This window comes from Crocuta crocuta, unplaced genomic scaffold, assembly GCF_008692635.1.
Source record: "Crocuta crocuta isolate KB4526 unplaced genomic scaffold, BGI_CrCroc_1.0 scaffold1133, whole genome shotgun sequence".
NCBI classification, from domain to species: Eukaryota; Metazoa; Chordata; class Mammalia; order Carnivora; family Hyaenidae; genus Crocuta; species Crocuta crocuta.
Window position 1 is genome coordinate 682,820 of NW_027530366.1, and position 12,274 is coordinate 695,093.

The following is a 12,274-nucleotide window of genomic DNA, read 5'->3' on the forward strand; positions in this document are numbered from 1 at the left end:
TGCTTTGGTTGGGAGCCCCTGCCGGTGGGCTCCCCAGCCCCTCAGGTGGGGTTGGCAAGAGGAGGGGCAGTGCTGTTTGTTTTGCCTTGCCACCGTCCTCCTTCCAAAGCCATGCTGGCCAGTCCAATTGAAACATGTTTCTCCCTGGCCCAAGGCTGGGAGTAGGCCTTGCTTTTCTGGTCTCCCAGGAGCTGATGTCAAAGTATGTTTTCCCTTTCCTCCAGGGCCCCCTTCCTCCCCTTCCTCGAGACCCCTGACTGCATCTCCAGCCCTTGTCTGTCCTTACAGTCATTTCTGTTTGTCACCAGCAGTCTTTGCCAGCAGTGGAACCCTCCCACTTCTGCCAGCCTAGCGGCATTTCAAAGGGACCAGACAGACCTTTCCCCCCTGGTTAGCCCCATCTGGAGCCCTGAAACGATGGGGAGACGCTTATGGTGATCGCCCTTGCCTTTTTAGCCTCTCTTGTCCCAGGTACAATTTTGGAGTTCATCACCAGTGCCCGGTTCCAGTGAGAGGAAGGGAGTTAGTAGGACCCTCCCCATTTTTGTGGGGGTTGACTGCAGGCTCTCTGACTGTCCTAGGTTAGGGTGGCTGATGAGGCAGACACTGGCTTCTTCCCGGGCTGTTGCAGAGCTAAGACCCAAGGCGGTCCACCTCCCCAGAGGCACACAGAGCATTCCTGTGCTTTTCCCCTTGGAACTGCACCCCGGCACTTCTGCTGGAGCTTTATTCTTGCACCCAGACCTTCCATTCAGCCACTCACATGGGCTCTTGCCCCATTAGTGTCTTCCCTAGGGTAGAGAGTGAATGTACCCAAAAAACTGCATTTCTTTTTTTTTTTTTTAAATATTTTTTATTTATTTCTAGGAGAGAGAGAGAGAGACAGCGTAAGCAGGGGAGGGTCAGAGAGAGAGGGAGATACAGACTCTGAAATTGGCTCCAGGCTCTGAGCTGGCAGTCAGCACAGAGCCCGACGCGGGGCTCGAACCCACGAACCGCGAGATCATGACCTAAGCGAAAGTCGGACGCTTAACCGACTAAGCCACCTAGGCGCCCCCCAAAAAACTACATTTCTAGTGGGTATTTATCCTCTCTTGAGTCTTTTTAAAAATTTTAAGAGGGAGAGAGAGAAAGAAAGAGAGAGAGAGAGAGAAAAGCGCAATCAAGCTTCTTGCTGTCAGTGCAGAGCCCACTGCAGGGCTTGATCTCACAAACTGTGAGATCATGACCTGAGCCGAAATCAAGTCAGATGCTTAACTGACTGAGCCAGCCATGTGCCCCTATTTTCTAAGATTCTTACTCAAAATCTAGAGAAGACTTTTTAAAAAAAATGTTTTATTTATTTCTGAGAGAGAGAAAGAGCAGAGAGACATCATGAGCAGGGGAGGGTCAGAGAGAGAGGGAGACAGAATCTGAAACAGGCTCCAGGCTCTGAGCTAGCTGTCAGCACAGAGCCCGACACAGGGCTTGAACCCACGAACTGCGAGATCATGACCTGAGCTGAAGTCGGACACTTAACCGACTGAGCCACCCAGGCGCCCCTAGAGAAGACTTTTTTAGTAGGTTGGGGTTCAGTTATGTTCTTCTCCTTTGGAACTCAGCTCCCTGGTGTTCAGCCCTTCCCTTTCCAATATACCAACTTGAATTTGGAGTCTGTGGCCTTGCAGGCCTCCCTTTGGGATGGGAGTGGATGAGGGGAGAGTGGGGAGCTGGCAGTCATGGCGTGTAGGCAGGGATAGAAATTTAGGAGGGCAGGCACTGGCTGGAGTTCGGTGGTGCTTTAGAAAAGGAGAAGAGGTGCCCTGGAGGGAAAGAAGTCGTGCCCTTGAAATGCCCCCCAGCACCCAGTGACCTGGTGGCCTCAAATCAGTATCATTATGTGCCCTAATAAACGTGTACCCGCTCTCGGCAACCCCACCGGGTGAATAGGTGATGATTCACATTTAGTACATGACACACAATGGAGGTGGTTATTTGTTTTAGAAAAGGATTACCCTTATGATACCAGCAACCAGCTTCCCTTATAGACTTAAAATAAGAGTGTACCTAAGAGAAAACTCATTTGCAGGCCTTTTGAGATCTTCTGTGATTCACCTCTCCCCCTTTTGGCAATGCCCAGTACATCCTGGACAGTCACTTTGACGTGTAAGCTCCAGGGACAAAGCAAAGGTGCTGGGCTGTCCTCCGCACTCCTGGTGAAAGCCCCAGAAAAAAAAGGATACACAGCCCAAAGAGGGGAGTCCAGTCAGATTGGGCTCCCTTGCAAGAATTTGCAAAGCCGGGCATGGAGACTCTGGCTTATGACTTTGACCCCTCCAGTTCCTTGTGTTGTCCTCCCAGCCACCAAGGGAAGTGGGACAGGAAGGTTTTATGGGAACCCAGGCAGACAGGAGGTATTCTGCCGAAGGTGGTGGTGGCCCAAAGGCTAGGCCTCATGGCTCTTCTCTGGTTGTGTCTCCCATGCTAGAAGAGCACCTCTTTCTGATGAGGAGTCCACGACAGGTGACTGCCAGCGCTTTGGATCTCAGGAGTTTTGTGTCAGCAGCAGTTTTTCCAAGGTAAGGGGCCATGTGGAGCCACATGTCGCCCGCCAAAGGGTGGAGCCAAACTGCCCGGGCAACGTGCCCAGTCTGCCATCCCAAGAAAGGGGGCAGGAAGGAACAGGGTATTTCCCAGGAGTTGCTGTATGTGAGACAGAAATTGGCCAGCTGCTCTTTGCTTCTGCTGAGACCCGGTTGGTCAAGTTGCAAAGAGGACCAGCAGTCACCTCTCGCGGGCCTTGGGACACTTGCACCATCCACAGCGAGCTAGCTAGCTAAGACAGGCACGCTGCTCTGTCGTTGCAGGTGGAGCTCACAGCAGTTGGAAGTGGCAGCAATGCCCGGGGGGCAGACCCAGATGGCAATGCAGCAGAAAAACTTGGGCACAAGTCAGAAGACAAGCCTGATGACCCTCAGCCAAAAATGGACTATGCTGGGAGCGTGGCGGAGGCCGAGGGCCTGTTGGTGCCACTGAGCAGCCCCGGAGACGGGCTCAAGCTTCCCACTCCCGACAGCGCTGACGCTGCCAGCAGCAGGGCAGACTGCTCTTGGGCTCCCCTCAACACCCAAATGAACAAACAAACAGACTGCTCAGCAGCTGGGGTGAAGGCTTTGGACTCTCGGCATGGTGTTGGGGAGAAGAATACTTTCATTTTGGCAACTCTGGGGACTGGAGTCCCTGTGGAGGGAACCCTGCCTCTGGTCCCCACTAACTTTAGTCCGCTGCCAGCCCCCATTTGCCCCCCAGCTCCCAGTTCGGCTTCCGTCCCCCCATCTGTTCCAGATCCATTCCAGGTTCCCCTCTCCGTCCCCACCCCTGTGCCCCACTCTGGGCTCGTTCCCGTCCAGGTCGCCACCTCGGTTCCAGCCCCATCCCCCCCCTTAGCACCAGTCCCAGCTCTGGCTCCGGCGCCACCGTCGGTGCCCACGCTCATCTCTGATTCGAACCCACTTTCGGTTTCAGCCTCCGTCTTGGTGCCCGTACCAGCTTCTGCTCCCCCCTCAGGTCCAGTCCCCCTGTCGGCTTCAGCCCCTACCCCCCTCTCTGTCCTGGNTATCCCACCTCCGAGCTGTGGACAGCCGCTCAGTATGGCCACACTGCCAACCACCCTGGGAGTCTCCTCCACTCTCACACTCCCTGTCCTGCCTTCCTACCTTCAGGACAGGTGTCTCCCCGGTGTGCTGGCCTCCCCAGAGCTACGGTCTTACCCATACGCATTTTCTGTTGCCCGGCCTCTGACTTCAGATTCTAAGCTGGTCTCTCTAGAGGTGAACAGGCTTCCCTGTGCTTCCCCGTCCAGCAGCACCAGCACCCAGCCTGCACCTGATGGGGTCCCCGGGCCTTTGGCAGATGCTTCCCTGTCTACTACTTCTGCCAAGGTGCTTTCAACCCCACAGCCTTTGCTGCCAGCCCCCAGCGTGAGCTCAGCCCCGCCACACCCTGCCAAGATGCCAGGTGGTGCTGAGCAGCAAACAGAAGGGACTTCCGTCACCTTCTCTCCCCTCAAGTCACCTCCGCAGCTGGAGAGAGAGATGGCGTCTCCACCTGAATGCAGTGAGATGCCCCTCGACCTCTCCTCCAAGTCCAACCGCCAGAAGCTTCCATTGCCGAACCAACGCAAGACACCCCCCATGCCCGTGTTGACCCCTGTGCACACCAGCAGCAAAGCCCTCCTCTCCACAGTCTTGTCTAGGTCTCAGCGCACAACCCAGGCTGCCGGTAGCAATGTCACCTCATGCCTGGGCTCCACTTCCTCGCCCTTCGTCATCTTTCCCGACATCGTGAGGAACGGGGACCCAAGCACCTGGGTGAAGAACTCAACTGCGCTGATCAGCACCATTCCTGGCACTTACGTGGGGGTGGCCAACCCAGTGCCCGCATCCCTGCTGCTGAACAAAGACCCTAACCTGGGCCTCAACCGAGACCCCCGCCATCTCCCCAAGCAGGAGCCTATCTCCATCATTGATCAAGGAGAGCCCAAGAGCACTGGTGCCCCCTGTGGCAAGAAGGGCAGCCAGGCTGGGACTGAGGGACAGTCAAGCACAGTCAAACGTTACACCCCAGCCCGCATCGCCCCTGGGCTACCGGGGTGCCAAACCAAGGAGCTCTCTCTGTGGAAGCCCACAGGGCCAGCAAATATTTACCCACGGTGTTCAGTTAACGGGAAACCCACCAGCACCCAGGTCCTGCCTGTTGGCTGGTCACCATACCACCAAACGTCTCTGCTTTCCATTGGCATTTCCAGTGCTGGGCAGCTGACCCCCAGTCAGGGGGTGCCCATCAGGCCCACCAGCGTTGTTTCTGAGTTTTCTGGTGTGCCATCTCTCGGCCCCAGTGAAGCTGTGCATGGACTTCCAGAGGGGCAGCCGCGGCCTGGGGGCCCCTTTGCTCCAGAGCAGGACACTGGCACAAAGAACAAAACTTGCCGGATTGCTGCCAAGCCTTATGAAGAACAAGTCAACCCTGTCCTCCTGACTCTCAGCCCTCAGACAGGGACCTTGGCACTGTCTGTCCAGCCTAGCAGTGGGGACATAAAAGTGAATCAGGGGCCTGAGGAATCAGAGAGCCACCTCTGCCCTGACAGCACTCCTAAGTTGGAAGGTCCCCAGGGAGCTTGTAGCCTGAAGCTGGCAGGAGACACGAAGCCTAAAAACCAAGTGCTGGCCACCTACATGTCCCACGAGCTTGTCCTGGCCACCCCCCAGAACCTGCACAAGATGCCCGAGCTGCCTTTGCTACCTCACGACAGCCGCCCCAAGGAGCTCATCTTGGATGTGGTCCCGAGCAGCAAGAGGGGCTCTGGCGCAGAGCTCTCACAGCTTGGAAGCCAGGTGGACCTGGGGCGTGTGAAAATGGAGAAGGTGGACGGTGATGTCGTCTTCAACTTAGCCACCTGCTTCCGTGCCGATGGCCTCCCAGCAGCTCCCCAGAGGGGCCAAGCTGAAGTTCGGAATAAGGCCGGGCAGGCTCGAGTGAAACAGGAAAGCGTGGGTGCCTTTGCCTGCAAGAACAAGTGGCAGCCAGACTCGGTGGTGACCGATGGGGCAACCGAATCTCTGCCGCCCAAGAAGATGAAGTTTGGCAAAGAGAAGGATACTGAGGAGCAGCAGCCACAAGCCAAGATCATAGTCCGGAGTTCCCATGGACCCAAGGTGAGTGCTGGGCTGAGGTCGAGGGCAGGGCTGGGACACCAGAGGTCTACTTTGTCCTGCAGATGTCAGCCTCCCATGGCAGTATTCTTGAGTAGCTCTGTGAACTGAACTGATTGGAAGACGTGTAAAGTGAATAATGACCTGCTGTCCCTTTCTAAGCCACATTTTCCATATACGGTCTTTTAGTGTCAGGAGGGGCTTGTATTTTATAGGATGTGGGAAATGATTTTGTCCCTGAGGCCAGGGAAGCCATTGTCCCACACGACGATGTTGGAGAGCCAGAAGGGATTGATGAGGGAAATCAATTGATAACAGGCTTTTCCCACATAACCATTCTTCCTTTTTCTTTTCTGAGATGACTGTTCTTCCTTTTTCTTTTCTGAGATGACTGCTGGCCTTGAGAACTTGGGATTCTCAAGGGGAGGGAAGGGGCCTTGTACAGGGCTGTCCTCTGCACCGCTGGGGGTGCCTGCTTAGAATAGGCTGGGAGTTTTGTGGGGCTGGAGCCAATTCTGCTTCTGGGCTCATTTGCCAGTTTCCTACCCGCCCAGTGCTTGGTGGGAGGAGCAGCTTCAGGTTTCAGCCCATTGCGAATGCGGTTTGTAAGGCAGATGGGTGTCTGCATCTGGGTTCTTAATGGTGGCAGCGTTCTAGGCAAAAAGATGGGCCAAGAGGATTCAGTTTCGATCCAGTGGTACCCCAGAGGGGATCCAAAGGCTGCTGGTGATCCAAGAAAATTCTTGAAGCACTTGAAGATAGGGCTTGTCAAAAATATGGAGCAATTTAGGGGTGCCTGACTGGCTCAGTCAGAAGACCATGTGACTCTTGATCTTGGGGTCTGGAGTTCGAGCCCCACATTGGAGGTACAGATTATTTAAATAAATAAAACTTTTTTTAAAAAATAAGCAGTGATTTCAAGTTATGTTAAGAAGCCTTCAAATTGAATGTTGATACACACTAATAAACAGATATCTAGCCAGAGTGCCATGAATTTGGGTTTGTGGCAGAAACTCTTAGTCTTTTTTGGACTGTAAAGCATTTTGAGAAGCTTGTAAGACCCTGTCCACAGAAACAAGACCTCAGAATTGTGCCAATAATTTCAAGGAGTTCTTGGGCCCCACCCCTCCACAAAGCCAGCCCATGGACTCTGAATTAAGAACCCCAGGGATAGAGCTTGAGTGGGTTTTCTCAGTGACCACCTCTGTATGGCAGACATGCCAAGTAGGAACATAGGTCATGACATAGTAGAGCATATGTATAGCATTTACTCAAGTAGCTGTGATTAGTTCTTGGTAGTAATAAGGATAATAATTCAGGGGCACCTAGGTTGCTTAGTTGGTTAAGCGTCCGACTCTTGATTTTGGCTCAGGTCATGATCTTACAGTTTGTGAGATCGAGGCCCGTGTCGAGCTCCACCCTGACAGTGCAGATCCTGCTTGGGATTCTTCCTCTCCCTTTTTCTCTGCCCCTCCCCTATTCATGTGTGTGTGCTTGCATNCTGCCCTCTCTCTCTCAAAGTAAATAAATAAGCTTAAAAAAAAAGAGCGGTAGGGGCGCCTGGGTGGCTTAGTCGGTTAAACGTCCAACTTCAGCTCAGGTCATGATCTCACGGTTCATGAGTTCCAGCCCTGCATTGGGCTCTGTGCTGATACCTCAAGAGTCTGGAGCATCCTTCAGGTTCTGTGTCTCCCTCTCTCTCTGCCTCTCCCCCACTCACACCCTGTCTGTCTGTCTCTCTCTCTCTCAAAAATAAACAAATATTAAAAAATATTTATAAAAGAACAGTAATTCTTGTCATTATATGTATTATTGATATATATGTATATGTATATATATGAATATATATGTATATATGTATATGAATATATATGTGTATATCTATCTATCTATCTATACAATATACTGAATGCTTTCTACAAATATCATCTAACTTAATCCTTACAATAACCCTATGAGGTGAATGCTATACCCAATTTAGAGACAGGAAAATGAAGGAAACACACTGAATGGGTAAGTTACTCAAAGTGAAACAGCTACTGAGTGGCAGAGCTAGAACTCAAACTCCAGTCATTGGCTCCAAAGTTCATGTTCATCTTCAGCTTTGCCACACTATCTTCTCTCCTTACGTATAGCTGTTTCACTAGCCACTGGCAAGTGTTTGTTGAGTGATTGCTACATGCCAGTCCCCCCCAGGCAGTGCGATACATCTTCAGGAGGGCGGTACAGTGTTTTGGTGAGGAGTATACTTTCTGGAGCCAAGCACAGTGCCCGAGTTTAAATCTTGGTCCTACTTTTCCCTAACTGTGTGGTTTTGGTTTAATGACTTAATCTCTCTGGCCCTCAGTTTCTTCATCTGTACAATGAGACAGTAATAGTGCCTCCTCATAGGGCTGTGTAAAGATTAAATGAGATGATGTTCTGAAATATCCAGAAGAGGCAAATTGATAAGGGCATAAAGTAGAATAGTGGTTGCCTAAGTTTGGAGGAGACAGGGAAATGGGTATGGGGTTTCCATTTGGGGTAATGAAAAAGCTCTGGAACTAGATGATGGTTACACGACTCTGTGACTACTAAAAACCATTGAATTGTAAACTTAAGCAAATGAATTGTATGGTATATCTGAATAAATTACCTATCAATAACGTTGTTTAAAAAAAGGGTAAATGAGGTGACATATATGAATGCTTAGAACAGTGCCTGGCACATAGTAAGTGTTCAGTAAGTGTTTGTGGATGCTGTTGTTGTTGTTAGTATTGCCAACAAAATAGATGCAGTCCCTGCTCTCATGGAGCTTATGTCTTGCAGGAGATGTGATGACAGGCTGGCACTGCCCCCTATTATATTAGATGAACAGTTCATTGCACCCACTGACAGATACCCAGGTCAGAGAATAAAGTTACAAGATCAGGGGCCTTAGCAGCTTCCTATAATGATTTACTAAATACCCATTTTAAGGGGAGACTAAGTAACTCAGATCTCTATTTTCTTGTCTTCCATTTTCCTGAGAAGGAAACTGTTGATAAGCAAAGTAAGATCAGGGCTTCATTCAAAACAGCCCCTGTCAGGGAATGGCCAAGAATCAGAATAGTCTCCTGTCTCCTATACCACCTGCCCCAAGGCCTCATGGAATTCTGAAGGGCTGGTTGAATCATCAGCAAAGGAAGAGTTATGCTTCATCTGGTGCTGCGTGTCTTTTATTGTCTTGTCATCCTTTGGAAAATTCTTTGGAAAACCTTTCAAAACTCTGTTAACCAGAACAGTCATCTTACATGGTTTCCCCAACCACCCAACTTTTTGCCTAAGTTGGAGCATGCAATATATTTTTACTCTCAGTGCTGCCCTTGCAGAACCTACAGACAGAAATCCATTCTAGATGTTCTGTTTTACTTGTTTTTGTCTGTCTTAGGGAATAAAAGTTAATGATCTGCACTTGAAAGAGCCAGCTAAAAATGATATTCAGAAATAAATAGGACATGTTCAGATTTATATGCATTTAACTTTATTCCCCCAACTTAAAGTGGTCTTTCTCTGGCCATTCCTGAAGGTGCGATTTTAAGCCAACAGTTCCCCATCTTTCTCTTTCCTCCTCCCCATCTTTTCTCTTTCTTTGTCCTAACACTTTGGTGTGTAGGAAGTAGCAGCGAGCAAAAGCGGGGAACTAAAACTTGAATGTTTAGCTCAGCCCTCTGCTAAGTAAGAAGCAGGAGTAGTTCACAGGATAGTAGGAGTCCCTGGAATTTGGTGGGGAATGGTGACTCCCTGACCCTGGAGAATTGAGACGCCCCCACCCAACACCCCAGAAAGTGTTCTATTGATAAGACATCTACCATCCCCATAGCTGGAGCTAGACAGTAATAACCTTTTAGAAGGTGGCATGTGAGTCCGCTTAGGGGGAAGACTACTCTTCCTTTCTTCCTAGGGCCTGCTTTCATTGTTTCAATGTTTTGCTTATTCTGCACGCCCTGGATGCTAGAATACTAGAAATCCCTACCTTGCCCTATTTCTTGTTTGGTGGCATGGAGAGACCTCGAAGCTTGTGAGGATATGTGGCTGTTAGGCTGAGAGAGTTCTTGCGCTGTGTAAGCACAGCCATTGTGCCTATCCAAGAGAGTGGGCTGAGCAGAAACAGTGGAGGACATGAGCAGGGAAGGAGAAGAGCGAGAGCTGCTGTGGAGAGGCCCAGGTGGGAGCCAGGAGCCCTAGGCCCCAGTCCCATTTCCACCAACTTTCTCACTGCAGACACAAATGAGCTAATTTTTTTTTTTAGACTTTTTCACACTTATTTTTTTAAAAAATGTTTACTCTATTTTTTTTTTTACAAATAGTTTATTGTCAAATTAGTTTCCACATAACACTCAGTGCTCATCCCCACAAGTGTCTTCCTCCATGCCCCTCCCCCCTCCCCCCACATCCATCAGTCCTCAGTTTTTGTCAGCATTCAAGAGTCTCTCATGGTTTGCTTCTCTCCCTTTCCCCCACCATTTCCGCCCTTCTTCTCCCCCTTGTTCCTCCGTCAAGTTCCTCCTAATCCTCCTATACGTGCAAACATATGATATTTGTCCTTCTCTGCCTGACTTATTTCGCTCAGCATAACACCCTCAAGGTCCATCCATGTTGCTACACATGGCCAGATTTCATTGTTTCTCATTGCCATGTAGTATTCCATGGTATAGATAAACCACATCTTCTTGATCCATTCATCTGTTGATGGACACTTAGGCTCTTTCCATGTTTTAGCTATTGTTGAGAGTGCTGCTATGAACATTGGGGTACATGTGCTCCTATGCCTCAGCATTTCTGTATCCCTTGGGTAAATTCCTAGCAGTGCTATTGCTGGGTCATAGGGGAGTTCTACTGTTAGTTTCCTTAGAAACCTCCACACTGTTTTCCAGAGGGGTTGTACCAGTTTACATTCCCACCAACAGTGTAGGAGGGTGCCCGTTTCTCCACATCCTCACCAGCATCTCGAGTTCTCTGATTTGCTCAACAAATGAGCTAATTTGTAGATTTGCCTGGTACGTGGCAGTCACACATGGGGCTGTGTGTTGCCCTGGACAAATTTGTGTAACATCTTTGTCTTGGAGCCTCAGTTTCCTTGTCTGTTCAATGGGGATGATAATAGCTTCTCCTTTTGGGGTTATCAGGAAGATCAGATCAAATAACAGAGAAGAGAACATTTTGAGATGTTGACAGTGCTGCGGCACGTAAAGTAGCATTATTAATAATACCTCGGCCTTTTCATTGTCTTTCGTCAAGTATGGGGAGATTTGAATTGCTCCTTTATCATGCCTTTCTTCTCACCTTCATTGAGTCTATTTTCTGGTATTAAATTACACATGGAAATAGACTGTTTTTCTTCAGTTGGCCTGGACTAAGAATTGTTTTCAATTGGTGATAGTACCATTCTCAGTGAAGTTATTTGAGCAATGTAGTCAGTCACCCATCTTGCTGAAGAGGCATTTTTGTTTTCTGCCCATCTCTATTGCTGTTTGCATGGACCTCACCTTCTGGCACCTTTGAAACTGACTTCAGGTGTTCACGGTGCTTATGAATGCAGACTCTGTAGACCTGTAAATACGATGGGGTGTGGATATCCATAGGGATTAGCTAGGCCACTGAATTCAGTCCGGAAAAGCCTCTGTAGCCCAGTGTGGAAGGCAGCAGGTGGCCCCTTCCCCTTGCTCCCACCTGGGCAGCTCATGTCCACGTGTCCAGTGGGGGACCAGACTTCCCATTGGGAAGGCTTTCTTAAGAAGCAACACTGACCTCAGACCTAACTCTCTCTGCCTTTCCACAGTGCCGGAAGCCGCCTAGTGACCCCCAGGAACCCACCAAGAAGAGCCCCAGGGGGGCTTCAGATTCAGGAAAAGAGCACAATAGAGTCAGGGTAAAGCACAAGCACCGGAAGCCAACAAAGCCGGATTCCCAGTCTCCAGGAAAACGAGCTGATGGCCACGAGGAAGGTAGGCTCCACAGGTCCTGGCCCCCCCTGGGCTGAGCTGCAGAGGGCTCCCTGGGGGCAGGTTAGTGGTTGGGGGTGGATAGCTCTGGACTGCCCAGAAAAGTCCAGAGAAAGACTCCCTCACTATGGAAGGGAGTTGTAATTTATACCTCTGAAATCAGAAGGAAGGGCAAAGGGAGAAGGGGCTTATTCTCTTCCCCCTGGTCACTAGAATAAGGTACAGTCTGAGGACCAAAGAAAGTGGTTTTCAGACAGACAAAAGTCAGTCCTACAACAGAGTAGCCAACCCATTACCCTGCAACGGGTCTAAGGTTAGAGAAGAAACAGGCTTCATGAAGACTGAGACTGAAACAGCAGGGGGGAGGTTCATTACACCTTTTTCTCTATGGTATATTTGAAAACTCCCATTATAAAAATTTAAAAATTAATACCTAGCTAACTAGCCAGAAGGGAAATCCTAAACCCTTTACTTAGGGACACACAGTATGTTTGGAGTAGGGAAGTATGTACTTGACCTGTACGCTCTGTCACTCCTAGTTCCTTGGTGCCCTCATCAGAGAGAGCTGCCCAGGCAGTGCCGCAGACAGTAGCCTGTTTTCATGGCCTTGCCTGTCTGACA

At 50.0% G+C, this 12,274-nt stretch overlaps 1 protein-coding gene across 1 annotated transcript in view; it reads left to right on the top strand.

Moving 5' to 3' along the window:
* BCORL1 (BCL6 corepressor like 1) overlaps positions 1-12,274 on the top strand; it is a 43,414-nt gene that overhangs the window by 2,962 nt on the left and 28,178 nt on the right. Inside the window, exons 3-5 of the mRNA XM_077766161.1 lie at positions 2,468-2,558; positions 2,847-5,693; positions 11,491-11,656. Coding sequence (XP_077622287.1) covers positions 2,468-2,558; positions 2,847-5,693; positions 11,491-11,656 — 3,104 coding nt within the window. The remainder of the gene's footprint in view (positions 1-2,467; positions 2,559-2,846; positions 5,694-11,490; positions 11,657-12,274) is intronic.